The following is a 22,457-nucleotide window of genomic DNA, read 5'->3' as shown; positions in this document are numbered from 1 at the left end:
TTTCACCGGAAAAGCGTGCCCAGCTTGACACAGCTATCCGAGACAGTGCGAGAAGCGGCTGGCAGTGGAAGTAACCTGTGTTTGTACCAGTCCTCTTATAACGTCCTAAATGCTAAACAAGGCCTTTGATCAGACAAGAGAGGACAGAAGAGAAACCACGAAAATTTTATTGTGACGCCGGAACAAAAAGGAAGACAACGAGTGGAGCAGGGGGTCCGGCGGCATTTATCATTCAACTCAGTCCAAACTGAGGATTGTTTTTTCAGTAAGCTAGCCAGCGTTAGTTGTGTTTCAGCAAAAGCTGTATGCTTCCCAGCCGTCTCCCGAGTCACTTAAAAGCGTTACATTGGAAAAAAGAAGTCAAATGTGTCCTCTGATATTTCATGGTAAGTTCTTGCATTTCTTTGGAAAGTTTCACCTCGCCAAACTCCACCTTGAAATCCTTCCATTGTTACGCTCGTGTCTTGGAGAATAAGAGGGTAAACCATACATGAATTGAGATTAAGTCATTTTTAAATGGTCAAACATGTAATTCTTGGTAAATTGTACGTATCCCGAATTTAACAGTGTCTCTCTTTGATGCTTGAAGTTACTTGTGTCATAATTTAACCATGTGTAACCTTGCGTATAAACAATGCGGTGTTAAATTGTTGTTTTTTTGAAACAGAGTTTGCACAGCTGTATGAGACGTAACGTTACCAGTGCTAGCTAAAGTGTCGCCATTAAAGAATGAAAGGCATTAGCCGTCAGTAAACTATCAGGTGCGGAGACTATGTTGTTTTCTAGGCAGATTAGCTACTAGACTCATCATTTAAAGATGGATTTTTGTAGAAAATCTCATGCTTCCACTCAGAGAGGGGAAGCATGGGTCCCCACTGCGGGCCAGTACAGGGAAACAGATCAAATCGCCCTTTAAACACTGTTGGAAATAGCAGCTTGTTAATGAATGAATGAACTTATATCTGCACCCGCAGCCTACGTAAACTATATTTATATTTTGCTCCTCCAATGTAGCTTGATACAGCACACTGAATGACGAAGGTCAGTTATAAAGCAGCACCCCTAAAAACTGTTAAAACAGTGTCTTGCTCAAGGGCACTTAAAGCATGTCTCCAGTATACCCATTAACTTTGAAAATGTATCAATTTCTCTCAGTCTTGATTGTTGGAAAACCATGACATAAACCTGATCAGACACCGTCTCTCTCTCTTGATCACCCATTTTAAATGTCAGTCTTGTCAATGTCACAGCGCAGCTGTTGTCATTAACCCGTATCTACACTCACATGCAAAATGTTTGTGGAGCTGCAACTAATGATTGTTTTCTGTAGATTATTTTTTGAACAATCTATCAATTGTTAAAGGTGCAGTGTGTAGAATTTAGTGGCATCTAGCAGAACGGACTCAGCAGAAATGGAATATAATATTCATAAGTATGTTTTAATTAGTGTATAATCACCTGAAAATAAGAATTATTGTGTTTTCATTACCTTAGAATGAGCCCGCCATGTTGCACCGCCATTTTTCTACAGTAGCATCAAATCCTCACATTTGAAAAGAGGGAAAATTCAAAGTTGTTGAAGATTACTTTTCTGCTGGTCCATCAATTAATAAATCAATTTAATAGTTTGAACACTGTAAGAGGACTGTGAAGAAGACATTGAACAGTTTTCACATGGCTTTGGCTCTCCAGTGTGGACAGAGCTCAACAAAAACAACCTGAAAACACTAAAGCTGCATGTTGTTTTCACACATAACCTGCATTTTCAGTTCATGGTGGTGCAGTGTGGACATAGTCTTCCCTCTTCAGCAGGGCACAAAATAAGCACCTGCCAAATGCTGGTAAAATATGCAAGTGGCTGGTAGATTTACTTCACTCACCAGCCAAGAAAACAATAGTAATCTATTGAGTGGCTGATAAGATTTGAACATTCCCGAGCCATTTGACCGGTGGACAAAAAAGTTAATTTTGCGCCCTGCGTTTTCTGTGCTTTTTTTCTGATAGTGAGGTAGGTAAAGGAATGCATTTCCAATCGCTGCATCATAACAAAAGCCTCTATGAAATATATTTCTTTTAGCTGATTCACAAAAATAATTTCTCAGTGGTTTGCTGGTAGGAGGCTTTAATTTTGAAACTGCCACAGAAATTAGCAATCTTTTAACTGTTCAATAAAAACTGGACTGCAGAACCAGATATGGATATACTCTGAACTGTATATTGAATGTTAAAAAAAAGGGAATGTTAAAAAAAAGACCACAGTGAGCTGTAAGATGAAGAGCTGCAGTTTAATGCTTTACTTTGCCATGGTCTCCTATGGAAATTGATGCAGGTATGCCCCCCACCATTAAAAAGTGGCACATGTAGCATGAAACCCCTCAGTGTCTTTGTGTGAACTTCAAATTGGGAATCAGTTGGTTTCTGGCAAAAAACAAATTGCTCATGAATTCAGTAGTTATTTTGGTCCTTCTGTTGAGGAACTTGCTAATGGTTTTTAAATCCCTAATGTTGATATAACTAGTTCTAAAAATGGATGTTTTCCTGTTTATAGTACAACAAACAAATCAGGCAGAAGTCTTCACAGTAATAGATTCATTTGCCACTAGTCACTCAAAAGATCCTTTTCACCTGGATACTGCATTTTTAAAACAACACAGAAATACTTTGGTAGTACCTCTGAATCATCTCATCAACCTCTCCATCACCAGCGGGAGTTTCCTTAGTGGATGAAAGCAAGCAAGAGTGCGACCAATTCCTAAATCAGGAGCAGTTGTTTAGGCATGTAACTGTAGGCCAGTTAGTATCCTACCTGTGTTTTCAAAGGATTCAAAAAATGTAGCACATCAGTCAATGAATCAAACAATTATCTCCATCCATTACAGTTTGACTTCTGTCCTAATTATTCCACAGAGACTGCTAATTGCTTTTTTATAGAGCAGCTTAAATCCTCCCATCCTTTGATAGAGGTGAAGTGGTTAGGGTAGCTTTTCTGGATCTTAACCCTTTCATGCATAGTGGTCATTACAGTGGACAGCTATTTAAAAGCCGTTTTCTTATATATGCATGGGCATCAGCCAACACAGTGGACTCTAGTGTGTCATCCCATACAATGCCATCCATTGGCCAGCCTTTGTAAGTGCAACACAAAAATGACAATTAATCATCTGTCCACTAAGTTGGACAAACTTCTTGAAAAATGCATGCAAAAAACTGAAGTTCAAATATTTTTTTTTATGCCTATAGAGGAATAAAAACACTGAGGTTATTATAATTCATGCATGAGCGGGTTAAAAAGGCATTTGACACATTGAACCATGATATTGTTATTTATAAACTTTCCAACTTTAATTTTGCTGATAAAACTACAGTGGTTGAAATCCTAACCATTCTAACTGTGAACAGTGTGTCATTATTAATAATGAGAGATTTTAGTCATTTTTAAAGAGTAAAACAGGAATCCCACAGGGTTCTGTCTTTGGCCCACTTCTCTTTAGTTTATATAGAAATGACTTACCAGGATCATGTCTTGGAGCAGGTTTCCAGATGTATTTGGACGATACGGTAGTGTATGTATCTGGTAAAAGTGTTCTCAGTCTCTACCCAGTTATCACAGCATTTATAGTCCATTGCAGCATGGTGTGAAAACTCATGTCTCACACTCAACATTAACTGTGTCAGTTTTCTTCCAGTGCTTGGTCCTCATCAGAAGTTGAGAAGTTGTAAAAACTAAAGATGAATGGACAATATATTGAACAAGTTTCAGCAGTAAAATATGTCTGCTTTTTTTCTGATTTAATTCCACAATAAGAGGAAACAGCAATTGATGCAAAATGAACATTAAATTAAAAGTTCTTTGGTGGTGAGGATGACTTCACAGTTTGGAGTGTCAGTCGTGATTTACTCAAGTCCTTCACCTCCCCGACTGTTCTCACTCTTTTGTACCCAGTGAAAGAACTCGGTCTGATGTTAGAGAGAGAGAGAGAGCAGCTGTGGTCAAGCGAGCTGGAGAGTGAATGAGGAGAAGGAGTGCTGGTAGTGAGAAGGCTGGTGAATCAGATCAATGAAACATTTATTTTCTGATTATTTCACAGTGATTACGTTCTAGAGCACAAGTAAACACACCCACACCCCCACACATCTCCGTTCAACCGTGTGACAGTGGGCCGTACCGCCGGATTTGATTTGAATACAGTGTAAGAGTAGGAACTTGCCTCTAAATATGCCTTTGAATCTTCCTCTTTTGTGCAGGATTCCAGGTGATGGTGTGAGGATGGCACAGGGTGGCGTTGGAAGTGACTGCAGCCCTGGAGGCTGATTAACCAGCTCCATTGGCCCGTCAGGATGCACATAGCTTCAGTGGGTGTCAGCAAGTTCTGCTTCCTGTTTTCCCTCGTATTCTGCGGCCTCCTGCTTCTGCTCATCCCGGCCCTCCAGCCCTCAGCTCGCCATGTGGACCTGCCTCAGCCCCGACCCCGGGTCAGACCTGCACAGGCAGGCAAGGCCTCAACCTACATCTCACACCGCACCGGGGTTCCTGCAGCGTCTAGCCATGTTGGGGACACAGACTGGGCCACAGGGCTGAACAGGAGCTCAGAGGGGCAGGGGGGATCCATCAAGACTGAAATTACCAGAAATGATAACCACAATTCCAAGAGGGGCACAGACTCCAAAATAAGCCCAGAAAAAGGGGCTCTCCATGGAGGCAAGGGTGGTGGGCTTTCAGGCTCCAGGTCACGGGACCTGTTAGAGTTAAAGGACATTTTTATTGCAGTGAAGACTACCAGGAAGTACCACAAGTCCAGACTGGAGCTGCTGATTCAGACCTGGGTTTCCCAAGCTAAAGAACAGGTGAGAAGAGATGGAGTCATTTATTGTTGTGGATGTAACCTTAAAGGATTATCCCAGCGGTTTCATGTTTAAGACAAATAACTACTGTCTGCTTACACCTTCCATTAGTGTCAAGTCATTTCACAAAACATGCAACATGCATATTGTAGCTTTTGTAATCATTTATAACTCATGTAATCAGGATTTCACTTGAACAAGTTTCTAGTCTCTGCAAGTTGATTTTGATAGCAGAATGAACTGAAGTAAGTGGGCCCATGGGGGGCATGAAAACTAATTAAAAAAATGACAGCACCTCTTGCATGAATTAGGAAACAGCTGCTGGTAGTGTTGTAAGCACATAGGATTTAGTGGACTGATAAAAACTACTGGAGTAGTTCTGTAATTACATTGTGTTCACTATAGGGACGGACCAGCGCACTGCTATCCTATAACAGTTACACATAGTGAATCAAATAATGTAGTCATTTGACAAAAAATAATTGTCAATCATCTAAGCAAAATTATCATGTTTAGCATCTCACATTTGCTGCTTGTCTCTGTTTTCCATCATTAAGTGAATATGAGTAATGGAAGTTGGACTGTTGGTCAGACAAAACAAACAAATTTGAAGACATTCTCGACCCCTGTTCTCCATACATGGATAACTTAGATACTGATGATTTGACACAGGCCAGGATTATAAAGTTATTGCTGGCTTAAAATGTATTTGGAACTGTTGTCATAGCAACAAGTCTATGACAACAGAAAAAATGAAAGGAAAAAGCTTGATTTAGTGCAGTTAGCAGGATGAGGACCAACACTTTTTTGGATGAACCCCCAAATATGAGCTCGTTATCAGATACAAATAACTCTTTAGAGATCTGATGACATGATGATGTTAGAGTAATATAATTATGATTTTAGATGCAAACATGCAGATTACTGATAAATCATAATGATGTGTTGATGTAATTCTCAGAATTTAATTTTCAAAATAAAACATTATGATCACTGTCCAGTGAAAACCATGTATCTCTGAATTTGGTGATTTAGACTTTTTCAGATACACTGAAGGATTTTGGTGTTCCTTTATGGGTTGAGAAAATTCTCCTGCTTCTTAAGCTATGTAAACCATTTTAAAACCAACTGGATTATCTGAAAAAAACGTTGTCACAAAGCCAAACGTGGCGTTTTTTTCTTAGCTAATACATGTTTTTCACAGGACAGCGACATAGAAATTTCTCATTTGAGCTTAAAAATCTATGAAAAATTCTTGCATGATAAGCACAGACTTTCTGTACTTGGATTGAAACAGTAAAGGAATACTGTATTAAAGAAGGCTTATGAATATGAAGTTAATTATATATTTCAGATAGACTACCAATCACGTTTTGGAAAGAATGGCCTATGGTGTTAAATCTGTAATTGTGCACACATCAGTCATGGTGTTTAACTATTCACTTGTAAAAGCTAACTGTACAACAATAATAGCATTGTGGAAACACTGTGGTGCACAGTATAAAATATACAACACCAATTACAGTGCTGAAACACAGATAAAATGAGATTTACTGTATGTCCATGCATGTATTGCCCCTGTGCATGCTGGTAGGCTTAGGTTTACACCAACCTATGAGTGCAATCAGCACTCCAATCATGCATGCCAATCACTGTTTCAGCTGTCTACTCTTGATGCCTTTATTTTAAAATAAGGGAACACTTTTATTCAAGATGACTTCAGCCACGATGAACAAATCAATCCTCTAACTATGTCTGAAGAGCTACGTTAGTTGGATGAGAATTAACAGGATCATTTAAGCCTGATAACATTTTAGTCAGAATTAGTTAAGTCATGTTTTGAAGAACAGGGTTCTGGACTTGTTTCACAATCTGCTAATGCTTCATAGATAAAAATTGATAATTTGGTAATGAAAATTATTGTTAGTTACAGCCTTAAAATACTGTGCTTAGCTAGCTTACAACGTGCCATAGTTTCAACACAAAATAAATCATATGCAGCTCCCTGTTCAAAACACCACCTAAACAAACTGTGTTTTCTCAATTCTGTAGTAATTTAGAAACATAACCACTCTCCCTAACTCATGTTATACAAGAGCTGAACCATCCAATATGGCTGCCAGGGGTTTGGTCCATGAGCTAAAAGCCATCCATAATAATTTATATGTTGTGATCAGTAAAGCTATCAATTGCACACTGACAGCAGACTACATCTTTAAAATGAATCAAGAGCTCTTATATAAACACATTCCTCCAGCATGTAGCAGCTCTTGTGGTGACACAGGAAGCAGCAGCCTTCTCAATAATGTGGAGTCTGCCACTTTTATTTGGATTAAAGTTTCTACAGTGATGTTAGTGTTAATGAATCTGGCTCTCGCCTCAGGGTGTTTCCTTATCACCACCAGAGATTCCTCGCTGGTGCGGTTAGAATTTGTCCTCATTGACATTTAGTGGAACCACAGGACATTTATAAGAGAATAAATCTTGACTTTACCCCACATCATATCCGTGCCAGAAACCCTTCTAACATTGTTTATTGGGGTCATTATAGAATAATTGTGTTCAATCGTTATATGTCATGCCTCACTCTGGATACGATTAAATACAACCTGAAACTGGGAGACGTGTGCTCAAACACTCTTCTGTGTTCAGCCTTTTAATGATGGAATCTCTGCCCAACCAATCTCCATACACAGCCGTCACTGACCGCAGCGACGCCCTGACTCTCTTCCAAAATGTCAGAGTTGCTTCATGCTTAAATTTGACAGTTCATCTGTGACCTTGTTAAACTCAATTTTTAAGCCAAAATGGATGAGAAGTCCTAAATGTCTTCAAAATCATGGCAAGTTTAAACATCTACACTTCCATAACAAGTCCATCTGCTGAGGAGGAGCTTCAGATCAAGTAAGTTATTGGACATTGAGTGGAGAATGTTTTGTCAATTGCTGTGTCCAAGGTCAAGAATGAACTGTTAAGCTCAATTTTAAAGTCAACATGAACGAGAAGTCCTAAGAGTGCCCAGAATAATGGATTGTTTTGTCATGGATCTTGCTTGTTTTAGGTTGGGAAGCACTTGTGATGGAAGCATATTTATTGACTAATTTTCCTTGAGGTGACTTTTTTTTTCTTGAACGCTCTATTCTTATGACCCCAATTTACCATAAAGATACTGTTATATTCAAGTGCAAATGCATTTTTATTATCAGAACAACTGCCTATACAAACTTATTTTCAAGACCCTACTCACCAATACAAGTGTCATATATGTCACAAATTCTGGCTAGTTCAACCTCACTAAGTTTGGAGGACCTATGCTGCAAATTACATGAGGTTGGCAAAGTACCAGTAAAAATAGTAAAGATGTTATTTGCCTCACCCTGACAGTGGTTGAGCAACTTGAGGAAAACATCTAGGCTTATCTAATTCAGACTGTTCCAATCCTTTATTTAAATTGTGACTATCTTAAATAATTTCCAAACCTGGAGGTTTGGTCTACACAGTTTTAAACAACATAGGGTTGTACCAAAAACAATCACAAATCTTGATTGCATCTTGATTTCACATTAATATAATCTGGTAAAATAATGCAGTTACTTCTTGTTGTTGTTGAGTTCAGAGAAAGGTCAACTTTGGAGTGAACTTGGCTAGTTTTCTATCAAAAAAACTGACCAGTTCAGCTAAAGCCTGCTGTGACTGCTAATTAATCGATTTGTTGATCAAAAGAAAAAATAGTCAACACATTTGATCATCAGTTTATTCTCTACAGTGTGAGGATTTTCTGCTTTTCCTGTCATAATGGTTAACTGAAAATTTTTGGTTTTTGGACTGTTGGTTGGACAAAACGAGATCTTTGAAAACGCCAGCAACTCCGAGGTGTTATGATGTGCATTTATCATGACTCTCTGATATTTTTGAGATAAGAAGATTCACTGATTAATTGAGAAAATAATTGACAGATTAATAATGAAAGTAATCATTCTATGCAGCCCTAAATCTAGCTCATTATAGTCATGTCTGGCAATATTTTTGATATATGGCTGACAGCACTTACTGCTGTCTACACTGCTCTGAATCCTGGAGGTCCAGATTCAGTGCTTTGTAAAGGCCCTGCAAACCCACTTAGGTGTTACACTTATACACTTCTAAAAGGGGTGGAGGTATGATGGAATTTATGTGAGATTCTGAACTCTGTACAAAAAAGAATGATAAAGGAGTCATTTGTCCCGCCCTAACAGGTGCATTTAAGCTAACGGGACAGTCAGGGAGAGGTCAGTCAAACACAGTCTGTACACACCCACACAGTGCGTGGGTTTAACCTGGGTGCATAGGGCGTTTAAAAGATTCTGACCATCTTGACATTGAACAAGTTACCTGTTAGCTTCATGTTACAGATACAGTCATGTTTTATTTTTGGCTCCTTAATGGTTAATTCTTGTTGTTTCACTAACTCAGAGAATTAACACTAACTAGCTACAACTGAGTAAATTTGCCAGTGACAGTTAGTCAGTGAAATCTACAGTCTCTGACTAAAGGTGTCAGAATATTCCATTAGAACAGCTTCGGAAACCCCCTCCCCCACATCTTTTGGACATCAGAATTGGGTAGGCTGCGTCTGACAATTTCCGTAACTTTCCAAACTAAGGCTGCAACTAACAATTTATTGATTAATTAATTAATATTATTTTATTTCATTTATTGATTTATTTATAAAGATAAAACACATTAAGCAACATTTCAGTAAATGTGTCAGTATTAGCCATCTGGCTAATTTTCAACTGCAGTCCTTTGGTGAAATGTTCTGAAACCAATGATGTGATGGTTAAAAATTGCAGACAGAAGACAAAAAGATGCCATCAAGACAACAATAGCAACAAAGTAAGCATTCTGAAGACAGCTCACAAGCCATACATAGCAACAGGAAACGGCAAACCGCAAAACATTAGTACAATAATAGAGCAACAATATCCACTGTTGGGTACATGTAGCCATGCAGGCAACACAAAGCAACAAACAGCTTAGCAACAGCAGGAATAAGTAATAAAACAAATAAAATATGATGATCATAATGTTGATCTTGATCAACTATTAAAAGATGCAGTTACAAGTTAGTAAAATGGTAATACCATACACCTGACATATAAGCCATGCAGCACAGTTTTACAACAACAGCAGAAGATCATTTACATGTTACATGTTACATCATTTACATGTAGACCTCATTTGTAAAAAAGCTGAAGCTGAAAGGAGGATGGCATCTACAACAGGATAATGATCCTAAATATACCTCGAAATCCACCATGGACTACCTCAAGAGACACAAGCTGAAGGTTTTGGAATGGCCCTCACAGTCCCCTGACTTAAACATAACTGAAAATCTGTGGGTAGATCTTAAAGCACCTGTGCATGCAAGACAGTCCAAGAATATTGCAGAACTAGTCTGCACTAGATTTTTATCTGGCTACAAAAACGGGGTGTCACGAAGTTCTGACTATGTAGGGTGCCCAGACTTCTGCACATGCAACAATGATGTTTTTATATTGTTATTTTTTTAATCGTGACATAAAATGTATCTATGTAGTAATGTTTGCAGAAAATATTAATATAAATATGTGTTTACATCTTTTCAATTAAAAAAATCACCAAATATGTTATTTGTCAGGGGGTGCCCAAACTTTTTTATACAACTGTATCTCAACACCATTTGTGGTGATATCAAGCATTTGCACAACCTCTGTCAATTTTGGTAGCATTTGAATGAAGACTTGTGGAGATATAGAAGTTAATTGATTTTGCATATTTTGCATTGACTTCTGAATTGACCATAGTGAGACAAACCTTTGTCACACACCAGTGTATGTGCTGAAAAAAATTCAGCTCTGTAGGACATACAGGTGATTTTCTTTTCTTTTTTTTTGGAAGTTTGGAATATGAAATGTCTACAAATTTAGATTTGTTGTAATAAGCCACGCCCACTTAAATCAATCATTACCAAACTTTATGCATCGACTAAGTCATGACCCAAGATCGTGCAAACCGAATTTCCTATGAATCCGTGCAGCCGTTTACGAGATACAAACTGCTGGTGTCATAAACTGACTTTATTTTACTTGACTTGAAGAATGAAGAATCTTACTCTGCTTCACTTGCAGAGAAGCAGAGTAAGTCTACTCACCAACAACAAAATGGACAATAGAAGAAGTATAGCAATATGTCCACCACAACCTCCAGCGCATTGTTAATATTTAGTCGACATGACACAGCCTGTTGTCAACACACAAGTCAAATGTGAATGAAGGCGGGCTTTGAATGAAAGTAGTCCTAAGTACCTCGTATAAAGTTTAAGTAGCCAACACAGAAAGCACTGTGACCAGCTCTGTATTGAGAGCTGTTAGAAGCAATTAGTAAGTCCCACCGCCAGACAAAGAGGCTCACTGTTGTGAGGAGGAGGTTGAACTGCCCCACTTCAGAAATGTCACAGTCACAGAGGGTGGAGGAGTTCCAGCTCAGTTTTTTGCTCCCAGTATCAACAGCTTGGCTCGTACTGGCTCTGAGTCCAGGTTTGTTGTGACAGGGCTCCACTGTGAGTCTGTTCTGTGTTAAATACAGGCCTGTTACCATCTTATTTTACTGCTCTCAGCTCAGTAAAGTCTGCCCCTCCATGTTTACAAGTGCCTGTAAAATTAAAAACTACTATTTAATGTAAATGTGTCAGCGTACCTCTTCTACTGTTGTTGCCTTTGGTGTATGGAAAAGGTAACTTCACATAAAGAGACAGATGATTGTTATTTAATATAAGGTCCAGTAAAATTTGCCCTTTGAGGGTGTAGCTCATTTGATGGTGTGTGAAGGTTACAGCCTCCCTGCAGGCTTCTGAAGAGGCTGAGCATGCCTGTCTCTGCCTGATGCAGACTGTACAAGATAAACTGTCCATGTAGAGACCTGTAAAGAATCACTTCAGTATCAGACTGAAACCTAGATGTTTAGTTCTTACAGCAGATAAATATACCTGTGACGTATGCTGTTAGGTATGACTGGTCACATGTTGTTCCTCCTGTCAAAATAAGAGCCTTAGTGATGTAATAAGGCAGCAACGAAATCTTTGAAAACCATCAAGTCTCAGACGTAAAGCAGTTGACATTACTCCCCTCTGTAAGAATGGTCATTTATGGTCAAATTTGACTTTGCGCATGTTTGTTGCTTAAGACTATGGCAATTCAACTTAACTCCCCATGTGAGTGTGCAAACATGTCTTTGTATTAGTTCTTTGTTTGTTTCAGGTTTTGCTGGCATGCTATCAAGATTTATTCAGAAAACAACATGTAAATTATGTGATGAATAAACTTTAGACAGGAAAGAATAGAAAAACGAGTGATGCTCATTGAGCAAACATGTCAGCCAGAACATTAATATGCAGAAGCTCTGTTCTTGTTGCTCTCAAGTTCACGGTCAGTGTCACAGTTGAACTTGGTGTCTTTGTATGTTAAAACTCTGGCAGTTTGATTATGTTCATTTGGACTTTTTTTGTACATCAGATCCTAAAGAGAAAAGATAATTCTGCTTGACTCATTTTGGTACTAGTTTCCCCAGAATTGTTACCTGTTGGTAAAAATGCAATCAGTGCACGGATTGCGGGGCAGTGTGAAATGTGCTCTTATCAGCTGTATCTAGCACCGTTGCGTGTGTGTCATTTTTGCCCTGTCTTTGCTTGTCCTCTGTGCTTTTGCCTTGTCTTTGCTTTTTCCGGGCGGCTGTGGCTCAGGAGGTAGAGCGGGTCGTCCACTAATCGGAAGATCGGCGGTTCGATTCCCGGCTCCTCCAGTCCGCTTGTTAGTGTGGCCTTTGGCAAGATACTTAACCCCAAAATTGCTCCTGATGGCTGTACCATCAGTGTATGAATGATTAGATTTCCTCTGATGGGCAGGTTGGGACCATGGTAGCCCCTGTATCCATTCAGCGTATGAATGTGTGTGAATGGGTGAATGTGACACGTAGTGTAAAAGCGCTTTGAGAAAGGAGCTATACAAGTACAGTCCATTTACCATCTCTTGTAACAACACACATGTACTCATCACCAAGATAAAACAATGGAGCACTTCATTGTGTCCTTGTAGGAGAGCATGAATGTGTGCTTGCACTGTTTTTAACAGTGCATCTTTGTCTGTTTCAGACCTACATATTCTCTGACGGTGAAGACAAGGAGCTGCGGATGAGAACAGGTGAGAAGCTTGACAGTTCTCATAGGAAGAAAAAAAGGATTTAGTGGTGGTGAGGTTTCAGATTGCAACAAACTTAATACCACCGGTTTCAGGCACATGCAAATATACTTAAAAGTAATTAGAAATGAGCATGTAAAGCAAATATCTTTCAAAATTTTCTCCCAGGGGAGCATGCCCCTGGAACCCCCTAGTTGTGGCAGGTTTTCCCTATCTATGTAATGTTCTCACCTTTATTATCCCTTACCTGTTTGCATCCCTGAACTCAGTCGTGCTGTCCTCTGCTGTGTCATTTGTAGGAGCTAACATCATCAACACGAACTGCTCAGCTGCTCACACCCGACAGGCTCTCTGCTGCAAGATGTCTGTGGAGTACGACAAATTCATCGAGTCTCAGAAAAAGTGAGTGACAAGACATGAATACTTGACCTGAATAGACTGAACAGCAGTGACACAGTAAACAGTTAATAACCAATACAACAGTTACTGAAGATATTTCTAGCAGCTTATAAGCAAGTTCACCAACAAACTGACCTGGAAATGATTTCTGGGATTCATCAGGTACAGTACTGACCGTGTGTGTGTTTTTGTTGTAGGTGGTTCTGCCATGTGGATGATGATAACTATGTGATTCTGCCCAGCCTGCTGCGGCTGCTCTCCTCCTACCATCACAGCCAGGATGTTTACCTGGGTCGGCCTAGTCTAGACCACCCAATAGAGGCTGCAGAGAGGGTCAAGAGTGACGGCTCGGTCAGTCACTACATCTTATTAGGATTTACTCACTCCACTAATTGACAAATATAGTTGTTTTTCTTTAGCCTACTACACCTCAAATCAAATCTGGTTGTCTCATTTCAGGTGTCTGTCAAGTTCTGGTTTGCTACAGGTGGAGCGGGTTTCTGTATCAGCAGAGGTCTGGCTCTGAAAATGAGCCCATGGGCAAGGTAGGTCATGGCTTCTCTTGGTCTTTGAACCCATTCTGATTGAAACTGTTGTACACTCTGAGGTCAGCATCTTGCCAGAAAACGTAACTTCTCAGAAATTATCCAGCTTTTCTTGTAATGTAAGAACATTCCTGGTCTGTAAGCACTCAAGCAACTAAAGATTGATTACAGGAAAAATGTTTCTAAGAATGTCTTGAGGTAACCCTCTGACAATGTGCCTTGACTCGTTGTAATCAGCTACAGTATGTTTTTAGGTGTATGTGGAGAGAGAAACAGGCACATTTTCGCAGCATTAGAAGACAAAAACTTTTAAACTTCCAACCCACAGCCCCCCTCTCTGTCTCTCTTCAGAAAAAGCAGCAGCTCTGCAAATTTTACACTTTCTTTTCCCAGATTTCAGCTGACATTTGTATATTACTGCAGTCCTACATTCGGTCCTACACATTCCTACAGTCTGAAATTACTTATTTTATTATCCAAAACATGCTATTGCACTTGAATGTCAGTTTGCCAGTGCAAAACCTCTGTGGCCCACAGTAAATGCAGAAAAACAACACATGACTTGTTAGTGCCTAAAAAGCACTTTTAATGTTCATGAGTAAAATTACTGACTTTAACAATGGCACATATTACAGTAGTACAATAATAAGCTTATTAATAAGCTTATAAAAAAAATACAAATGTAATTAATTTTTTCCCACTCGCTCACGAGGAAAGTGAGTTTGGAAATAGACTGTTGGTGTGAAATCTTGCTGTGATAGGTTTGATGGCTGAAACTTTGTCTTGTGGTTTCAGTTTGGGGAATTTCATCAGCACAGCTGAGAAGATCCGACTCCCAGATGACTGCACCATCGGCTACATCATTGAGGCGCTGCTGGAGGTCACCTTAACACACACACACCTCTTCCACTCCCACCTGGAGAATCTACAGAAGCTGCCCACTGACACTGTGCTGGAGCAGGTGAATATATGTCTGTGTGTGTGTTTGACAGATTAGAGACCTTGAGAAAAAGAGTCGGTGAGAATTAGCTAGAAAATATGAAGTATTTTCAAAGGTTGACACAGATTTAAAGTTGATCTTTCTGCTTTTAAAAATGGCTAACATGCAAAGAAATGTATTAAATGTTTTCATCAAATGGATATATTAAGGATTGAATACTTCATCATTCCGGATTTGTGCTCTGAAGTAAAGTTCAAGTGTGTATATTGTATGTTTGTTTTGCATTAGGTGACTCTCAGCTATGGAGGCTTTGAGAACAGAAGAAATGTGGTCAGCATTGTTAGAGGCTTTTCACTGGCTGAAGACCCAACAAGGTAAACACAGTTTGATCTTGATTTAAGATTCCTTTACAGGTTACAGTTTTTAAAAGAGTCAACTGCTAAAAAAACCTGACTGGAACATCCTTAAATCATGCAATGCACTTTGATTTTTGAATTGATCAACACTACACTGTTTTGTGGTAGAAATTCTTTTACATGAATTGATTTTACTAAGTCATATGTCTAATGTGTCTGGAAAACACATAAGACACTAAGAACACTTGTAAGAGTAGTTACTATTTCCCTGACTCTCTCTTTTCCCATCCTGCAGGTTTAAGACAGTCCACTGCCTTCTGTATCCAGATACTGACTGGTGTCCAAAGCTCAAACCTCGCCACAAAAACTGAAAGTCACTGTGTTTTTATCCTGCAGCACTGATAACCTCCTAAACCTTTATCCCACTGCCTCACCCTTCACACATGCCATGTGGTGGATGCCCTCACTGAGGGCAGACTCAGTTCACACTTCCTTTCATGAATCCACAGTGCCCATGTTAGTAGGGTTTTTCAGTTTTACTCCTGAGGCAGAGCTCATTGATGGGCAGAACTGATTCAGTATCTCATTAAGTGAAACCTTAATAGATGGAGCCAAAGAATAACTTTTTCAGGCTAATGGAGAAAGCAACTGGGTGAAGCCAGTTGTGGCTGGAGCCAGATTTTTTTCTCCACTGTAAAGTAGCTCTGGAGGTATTTTTTAACACTAACCTCAATGTCCCTCAATAGAGCAGTCTTCTGGATAATTTAACCAAATTATACGTTTCATGTCTTTGCCAGCATGTAGAGATGTTTCAATGTAAGTCCTGATAAATCATAATTTTTTCCTCAGTTTAGTATGTGACATGGCACTAAATGCTTCACTTTCCATGTGTGTTCCTGTTATATTGTTCAGACCATCATCACAATCTGCAAAAGAGGGAAAAAGCATTCACATCAGTCTCCTAGTTGTAATTTAGGCATAACTTAATTCACCTGGTGTTACTCCAGGGCATGCAATTGAGGTTTAATAATGAAGTTGTTCCATTGGTCTCCCTTTGTTGACATGTGCTAGCACAGTTAGCCACTGGAGTCATGAAATCAATGCTACACCATAGTTGCTAAATTGGTCCAAACTCTGAAAGATGATTGATTGAAGCTGCTTAATATAATCCACAAGTTCTACAAATCTCAACCACCAAGTTCACTGCACTGTTAGTTGTGAAGCAATGCAACTCGTATCCTAAAAATATGTACAAGTCTGTTATCCAAGTCGAGATGTTTCAGTGGCCAGTTGCCCAACCAAATTTTTCTACCGACCCATTTTTCTACAGGGTCAATTTAAACCACAGTGGATACAGCCAAAGAATCACATATTATTTGAAGCACAGTGGCAAAAGCAGGATATAGGAAAAATGGAAGCTAGTTCTCACTCTTGCTATCTGTAGATATTCATTCTGAGCTATCTTCATTACTGAATAAGTTGTCATGCTTCAAGCTCATCTTAATACAACACTTACATGCCACATGTACAGTACTGTGCATTGTAGACACTAAAAGTAATATGAGAATGCTTTCAAAAATAATGCAATGGAAATTTTTCACAGTATTTATCAATTAACTTGATACAAAGTTGAGTGAAGAACAAAAACCTAAATTAAATCAACATTTGGTGTTAGCAGCTTTGCCTTTAAAACAGCAGTAGTTCTCCTCAAACCACCTGCACACAGTTTTTAGGTACTTGGCAGGTCAGTTGTTCCTGAATCTTTGAGAAGTTGCCACAGTTCTTCTGTGGATTTTGGCATCTCAGCTGCTTCTGTCTCTTGAGGTAATCCCAGACTGACTCCATGATGTTGAGATCAGGGCTCTGTGGGGGCCAAACCATCTGTTGCAGGACTCCTTGATCTTCATGTTTATGGAGATAGTTCTTTATGACTCTGGCTGGATGTTTGGGCTTGTTGTCATGCTGCAGAATACATTTGGGACTGATTAGATGCCTCCCTGATAGTACTGCATTATGAATAATCTAAAAATATCAAGTGCCTTTTTTTGCACAATACTGTATGGTGAAAGAGTTGTAGGTCGCATCATCATTCCTTTGCTTACTGGCTGTGAAGCAAGACTTTCCAAGAGCAACTGCACTGTAATAGATGAGGTCTTCATCCTGATCTTTTGCTCCATCCACTGTGGTTGAACTGAACCAGTAGAGTAAAGATGTTCTGGGTTACTGGTTATGGCTGAAGAAGTAATAATCTTAAACTCTAAAGCTATCCTGTGGTTATGAAGGACTATAACATGGCATTGTTTGCCCAATAGCTAACTTGTGCACTGAAATACAGTGGTTATTTGGCTCAACCAATGAGATCATATCTGTCTATGAAAGATAGCGCTAAAACTCAACACAACATATCAAGTGCGGCTCAGTGTAGAGCCCCTTCAGACAAATTTTACAGTATTTGAAGGAACCCCTAGTATTTCATTACTTTGCCCAAACATCCATACCATTTTTAAGCCATGGATGTTTGAATGTTTAATGAAAATCCAACCCTTCGTCATCCTAAAGTCAACTTAAAATCAAGATAGTTACTTTAGAATGAATGATGGTTTAGGTACTTTTAGAGAGTGTCAGATTGCTGAACTGAGACTATCATAAATATTTGCCATCAAACAAGAACTGTATTGGTGTTTGATATGACCAGAATGAGATTGTTTGTGAGACTGACAGAAACCCATGTGCAAGGTTTCAGTCTCTGTTGTAATTGTTCTGACACCTTCATATTCTCAGCCAGTTACCTTTTCCTTGCGTTAACCTTTGTCTAATGGGCCCATGTTAATGGTTTTGCACTACTTATGTACAGTAGCAGTCAAAAGTTTGGACACACTTTCTAATTCAGGGGACTGGGAAGGTGTGTCCAAACTTTTGACTGGTACTGTAACTGACCGTTGTTACATGTTACAGTTTTAGTGTACATGTGACTGAAGTTCATTTTTTTTGTTTGCTCTTACATATCATTTTTAGTGTAGGTTGTAGTTCTAGCTCTGCATGTGTTTCATTAATGTAGAGTCACTGCTTTCTGGAGTTAAACTTCAATGGGTGGAGCCAAAGATATCTCAACCACATTGCCATGAAATTTGGTATGGATATTTTATATTGGATAATTTAAGTGACCCCTGAACTTTTGTTTGGTACCACCATCAGGTCAAAACTTCCCATTGACTAACACATTGGTCCACAAGATATGTAAATTAACAGCTGGGTGTCCCATGAAAGGCACTGTGGATATACAATTTTTTACTTAAATCATGTGCCACCAATAGGCCACAATTTACAAGTGTACACATTAAAAAAAAATCAGGTCAGCAGAGGTCAAATTGCCATGAATACACAATATTGCCATTCAGGCCACACCATTAGATTGCATCACCATCAGGAGAAATTTGACATTTTTTAGCTGTATGTATAGCAAATTATCAGTGTGTTGTTTGGTCCTTTCAACACGTTTGTATTGTTGGATCTAATGAACACTACAGCTCTAGTGGCTTTAGACCTTTAGTCTTATTTTTATTAGCCATGCTAGCTGCGGTGCTCTAGGGATGGTAATGTTGCTCTGTTGGTCAGTCATTCATGGATTACCGTGAAGTTTTGTACAAACATTCATGGTACCCAGAGTATGAATCATAATAACTTTGGTGATTTGCTGACTTTTATCCTTTAGCACTACTGTTAGGTTAACATTTTTGGTTTTGAGTGAAATATCTCTCCAGCTATTATTGATAGCTATGAAATTCTGTACAGATATTCTGGATCCTGGATCTGGATTACGACTTTAGTGATTTCTAAACTTTTCATCTAGTGCCACCAGCAGGTCAAAGTTTTTACTTATCTATTAAAATATCTCAACATCTACTGCATGGGTTAGAATACAATGCATGGTCCCCAGCTGATAAATCCGAATGACTCTGGTGATCTCTTGACTTTGCAGTCTATTGGTCCACCACTTTGTTACAGATTGAAATATCAACAAATACTGGATGAGTTGCAATGAAATTCTGTACAGATATTCATGATCCCCAGAGGATGAATCCAACGGTCTTTGGTGATCCTTTGACTTTCCCTCTAGCACCACCATGAGGTTGACAATTATGGTTTTCAGTGAAATATCTCAACAAATATTTAAGGGATTGCCTTGAGATTTGGTACAGACATTCATGTTTCCCACAGGATGAATTGTGATAACTTTGATGATCCTCTGACATTTTATCTAGCGCCACCAGCAGGTCAAAATTTTAATTTGCATAAAACTTTGGATTATGACCAGATACCTGAAAAACTAATGACACTCCCAGCAGCTTCAGTTGTATTTTGGTGAATATGGTAACCAATGAATCTGCTAAACAGCTGCATGTTGTTATTGTCATTGTGAGCATGTTTCTAGCTTGTTGCTAGAAATGTAACATTCGATTCAAAAAATTAGAAAAGTAAGTTCTGTTATGATGCCCTATCTTAAAAATAACTGAAGAAATGCCTTACTAGCCAATGAAGAAAAAAAGGAAGTCCTTGCAGACATCAGTTTATATCCAGACCAGTGTTCCTGCTTTGGAATTCAGGTTTTCCCCAGTTTGCTAACTTGTACTCTGATAAACAGGTTCTTTGGCTCCTCCCACTCAGGTTACACCAGCCAGTGTCAGTATTTCTGCCTGTAAAAAGTATTTGTGTAAAACACCAGTCTACCTTTTTTTTGCACACAAGACTAGAACCCAAATTCAGAGCATGTGTGTCACTGCAGGTCAGTGGCTGAGACGGTGAGAGATGTAATGTTTTTGTAAAGCCTTTACCACTGATGTATTATTGTTTTGTTTCCATAAGAATAAAACCTTTCAGCATCATCAAGTATTTGACTGTTTTATTGTAGAACTTCTAACATTGAACAGACTTAGACTATACTTTGACAGTATTACAGTTGTTGCAAAGTTATTGGCATCATCTATAATTGGAATTTAAAAGTTCTTTGGAGGCCAGGGAACTGACTGCCTGTAATCAGTTAAAGCTGTTATACAGACAGGGAGCTCACTGAGCTGAATGCTGAGATGTATGGGGTCTCTCAGATGCTATATCACAAACTGGGTGGATGTGAATGAAGAAAGGAATGGTGTGTGTGTGTGTGTATTCATATTTGTGTGTGTCTGTAAGGTCATATGTGATTATATGTGTGCTTATTTGTGTCAGTTTTCTCAGTGTTGTAAGTTGTTTTACTAATCACACCAACTGACTCTTAAGATCTTAAGATGTTAATGAGTTTTTGCAAAAGGTGATAAGTTATTTAAAAAAAAAAAACCTGTACAATATGTGCAATCTGGCAGTTTTTCAGATTGATCCCAAAAATCTACAGAAGTCTACAGCTGTCAATAATCATTGCCATTTTGATAATGAACACACAAAGTGCAAAAATGAACATTTCCATAATTCTATAGGACTCTGTGAAATCTCTCTAACTTAAATAATGAAACTGATTTATTTCTTTAAAAAGAGCTATAGTCAGGACATAATTTAAATTCAAATACAAATGTCCAGTTTGCAGTTTGATTTTGTTTAGGTTGCTTTGTCTACCATTTTGAAAATGAAAAATTAACTTATTAAACAACACTTCAGCCTCATCACTTGTTCTCATTCTGAGTTTTGGTTGTAAAATTTAAACAGTTACCTTTCTAATGAGACCAGAGTTGTGAACATTAACCTTTTTAATTTTGATACATTATTTTCAGACTTGTGCACAAAACTGAGGGTCCTTGGTAAGAGGTTAATTTCACATTCAATTTGATAATCATGATGGTGTAATGCTTAGGAGTACACTGAAATTATCTTCTCAACAGAGTTTTCATTTTAATGTCCTCTTTTTTAGTGCAATTACATATTTGCAAACAAGAAAATGAGACTTTTTAATCTAAATGTTAATTTGCAACATGTGCACACAAGTGGTGAAGACATTTCAATTTGATTAAATTAATTTTAATATTGGCAGCCATAATGTCTCTGCCTGTTAGCTGTGTAGAAGCCACAGAATCCAACTTTTTCACTTTTCAGTCCTATCAACTATCATCATTGTAGGGAGATGTGGGGATGTAGCAAGTTTTCCATGAGGTTTTCTTTGTAATGCTTTATTTACAGTCTTTAATTTTTCCACCTGAGTCATTGCAGCTACATCATGTTTCTACTAAGGTAAACCAAGATTCCATCATATGGAAATATTCTACATGCCTGATCCATCATTTACCCACGAATTTTGCCTTACATGTTTGATATGTTTGTAAAATTTGTACCAGAAATTTTGTGGTTTTGAACAAAGTTGGCTGCATTGCAAGACTTTGTATTGACTGGGACTGGGGGGTTAAAATAATTTAGCAGGATAAGGTTGTCCTCTCCCATATCTCATCCAAGCATCATGATTGGATTTCCAACTGGGCAAAGTGGGCAACGGCCCCCTCCTGTCCCCCAGGAGTCCTGAAAGACCTGGCATCATGCTTACATGTTACATATTATATATATGAATTAACATGATGATTTGTGTTATCAAATTCAAACAGGCAGTATTCCACCATAGAGATACCATAGGCCTACACAATGGACAGAGAAATGATAGGGAGTTAACAAGAGGCCCAGCACCACTTTTTTTTTTTTTTTTTTTTTTTTTTCTTACATAGGATGCATTATGAATACTTACTTTCCACTGCAGAAATAGTTCAAATGAAAACAGTGAGGTTTGTGGATTATCCATAGTAACTGTTTCTAGACAAATTAAGACAATTAAGTTGTTGTGAATTTTTTTTTTTTTTTAGCTCCAAGTTATAATGCTAAGTTATTGCTCCCATACGAGTCAGAGTGCAGGCTCAGATCTTGAGCGGGCTCTTGCAGCCTGGGCCCATCAGCTCTGGAACTCCCTGCATGAGGGTTTTATTTTCACCATGTATTATCTGAATTATTACTTTTCATTTTATTTGCCCCAATGCACTCTGGTTCAATCATACAAAGCACTTTGTAACTTTGTTTGGAAAAGTGCGGTATAAATATATATTTTTTAATATTATGCGCATAGAGAGGAGTGAGTGAGAAAATGTTTTATTGCCATTTGGATCAGCTGTTCATAGACTGACAGCTGTTCACGTTAAAT

At 38.6% G+C, this 22,457-nt stretch overlaps 1 protein-coding gene across 1 annotated transcript; it reads left to right on the top strand.

The window, feature by feature from the left end:
• rfng (RFNG O-fucosylpeptide 3-beta-N-acetylglucosaminyltransferase) lies at positions 1-20,182 on the top strand. The gene is made up of 9 exons (XM_067576041.1): positions 1-386; positions 4,246-4,845; positions 13,010-13,058; positions 13,355-13,457; positions 13,652-13,805; positions 13,914-13,999; positions 14,795-14,960; positions 15,228-15,313; positions 15,591-20,182. Exons 2-9 carry the CDS (start codon positions 4,339-4,341, stop codon positions 15,664-15,666), a joined length of 1,227 nt encoding a protein of 408 aa, XP_067432142.1. The 5' UTR covers positions 1-386; positions 4,246-4,338; the 3' UTR covers positions 15,667-20,182.
• Positions 20,183-22,457: the final 2,275 nt, after the last annotated feature.

This window comes from Thunnus thynnus, chromosome 20 (genome assembly GCF_963924715.1).
Source record: "Thunnus thynnus chromosome 20, fThuThy2.1, whole genome shotgun sequence".
Lineage (NCBI taxonomy): Eukaryota > Metazoa > Chordata > Actinopteri > Scombriformes > Scombridae > Thunnus > Thunnus thynnus.
This window is presented reverse-complemented; position numbering and strand designations above follow the sequence as displayed.

Excerpts from the sequence above, each read along its gene's own strand:
- rfng (XM_067576041.1), top strand. The coding sequence starts at position 4,339 with ATGCACATAGCTTCAGTGGGTGTCAGCAAGTTCTGCTTCCTGTTTTCC. Across the intron at positions 13,458-13,651 it reads TTCATCGAGTCTCAGAAAAA|GTGGTTCTGCCATGTGGATG; the intron begins GTGAGTGACAAG and ends TTTTTGTTGTAG. Across the intron at positions 14,961-15,227 it reads CTGACACTGTGCTGGAGCAG|GTGACTCTCAGCTATGGAGG; the intron begins GTGAATATATGT and ends GTTTTGCATTAG.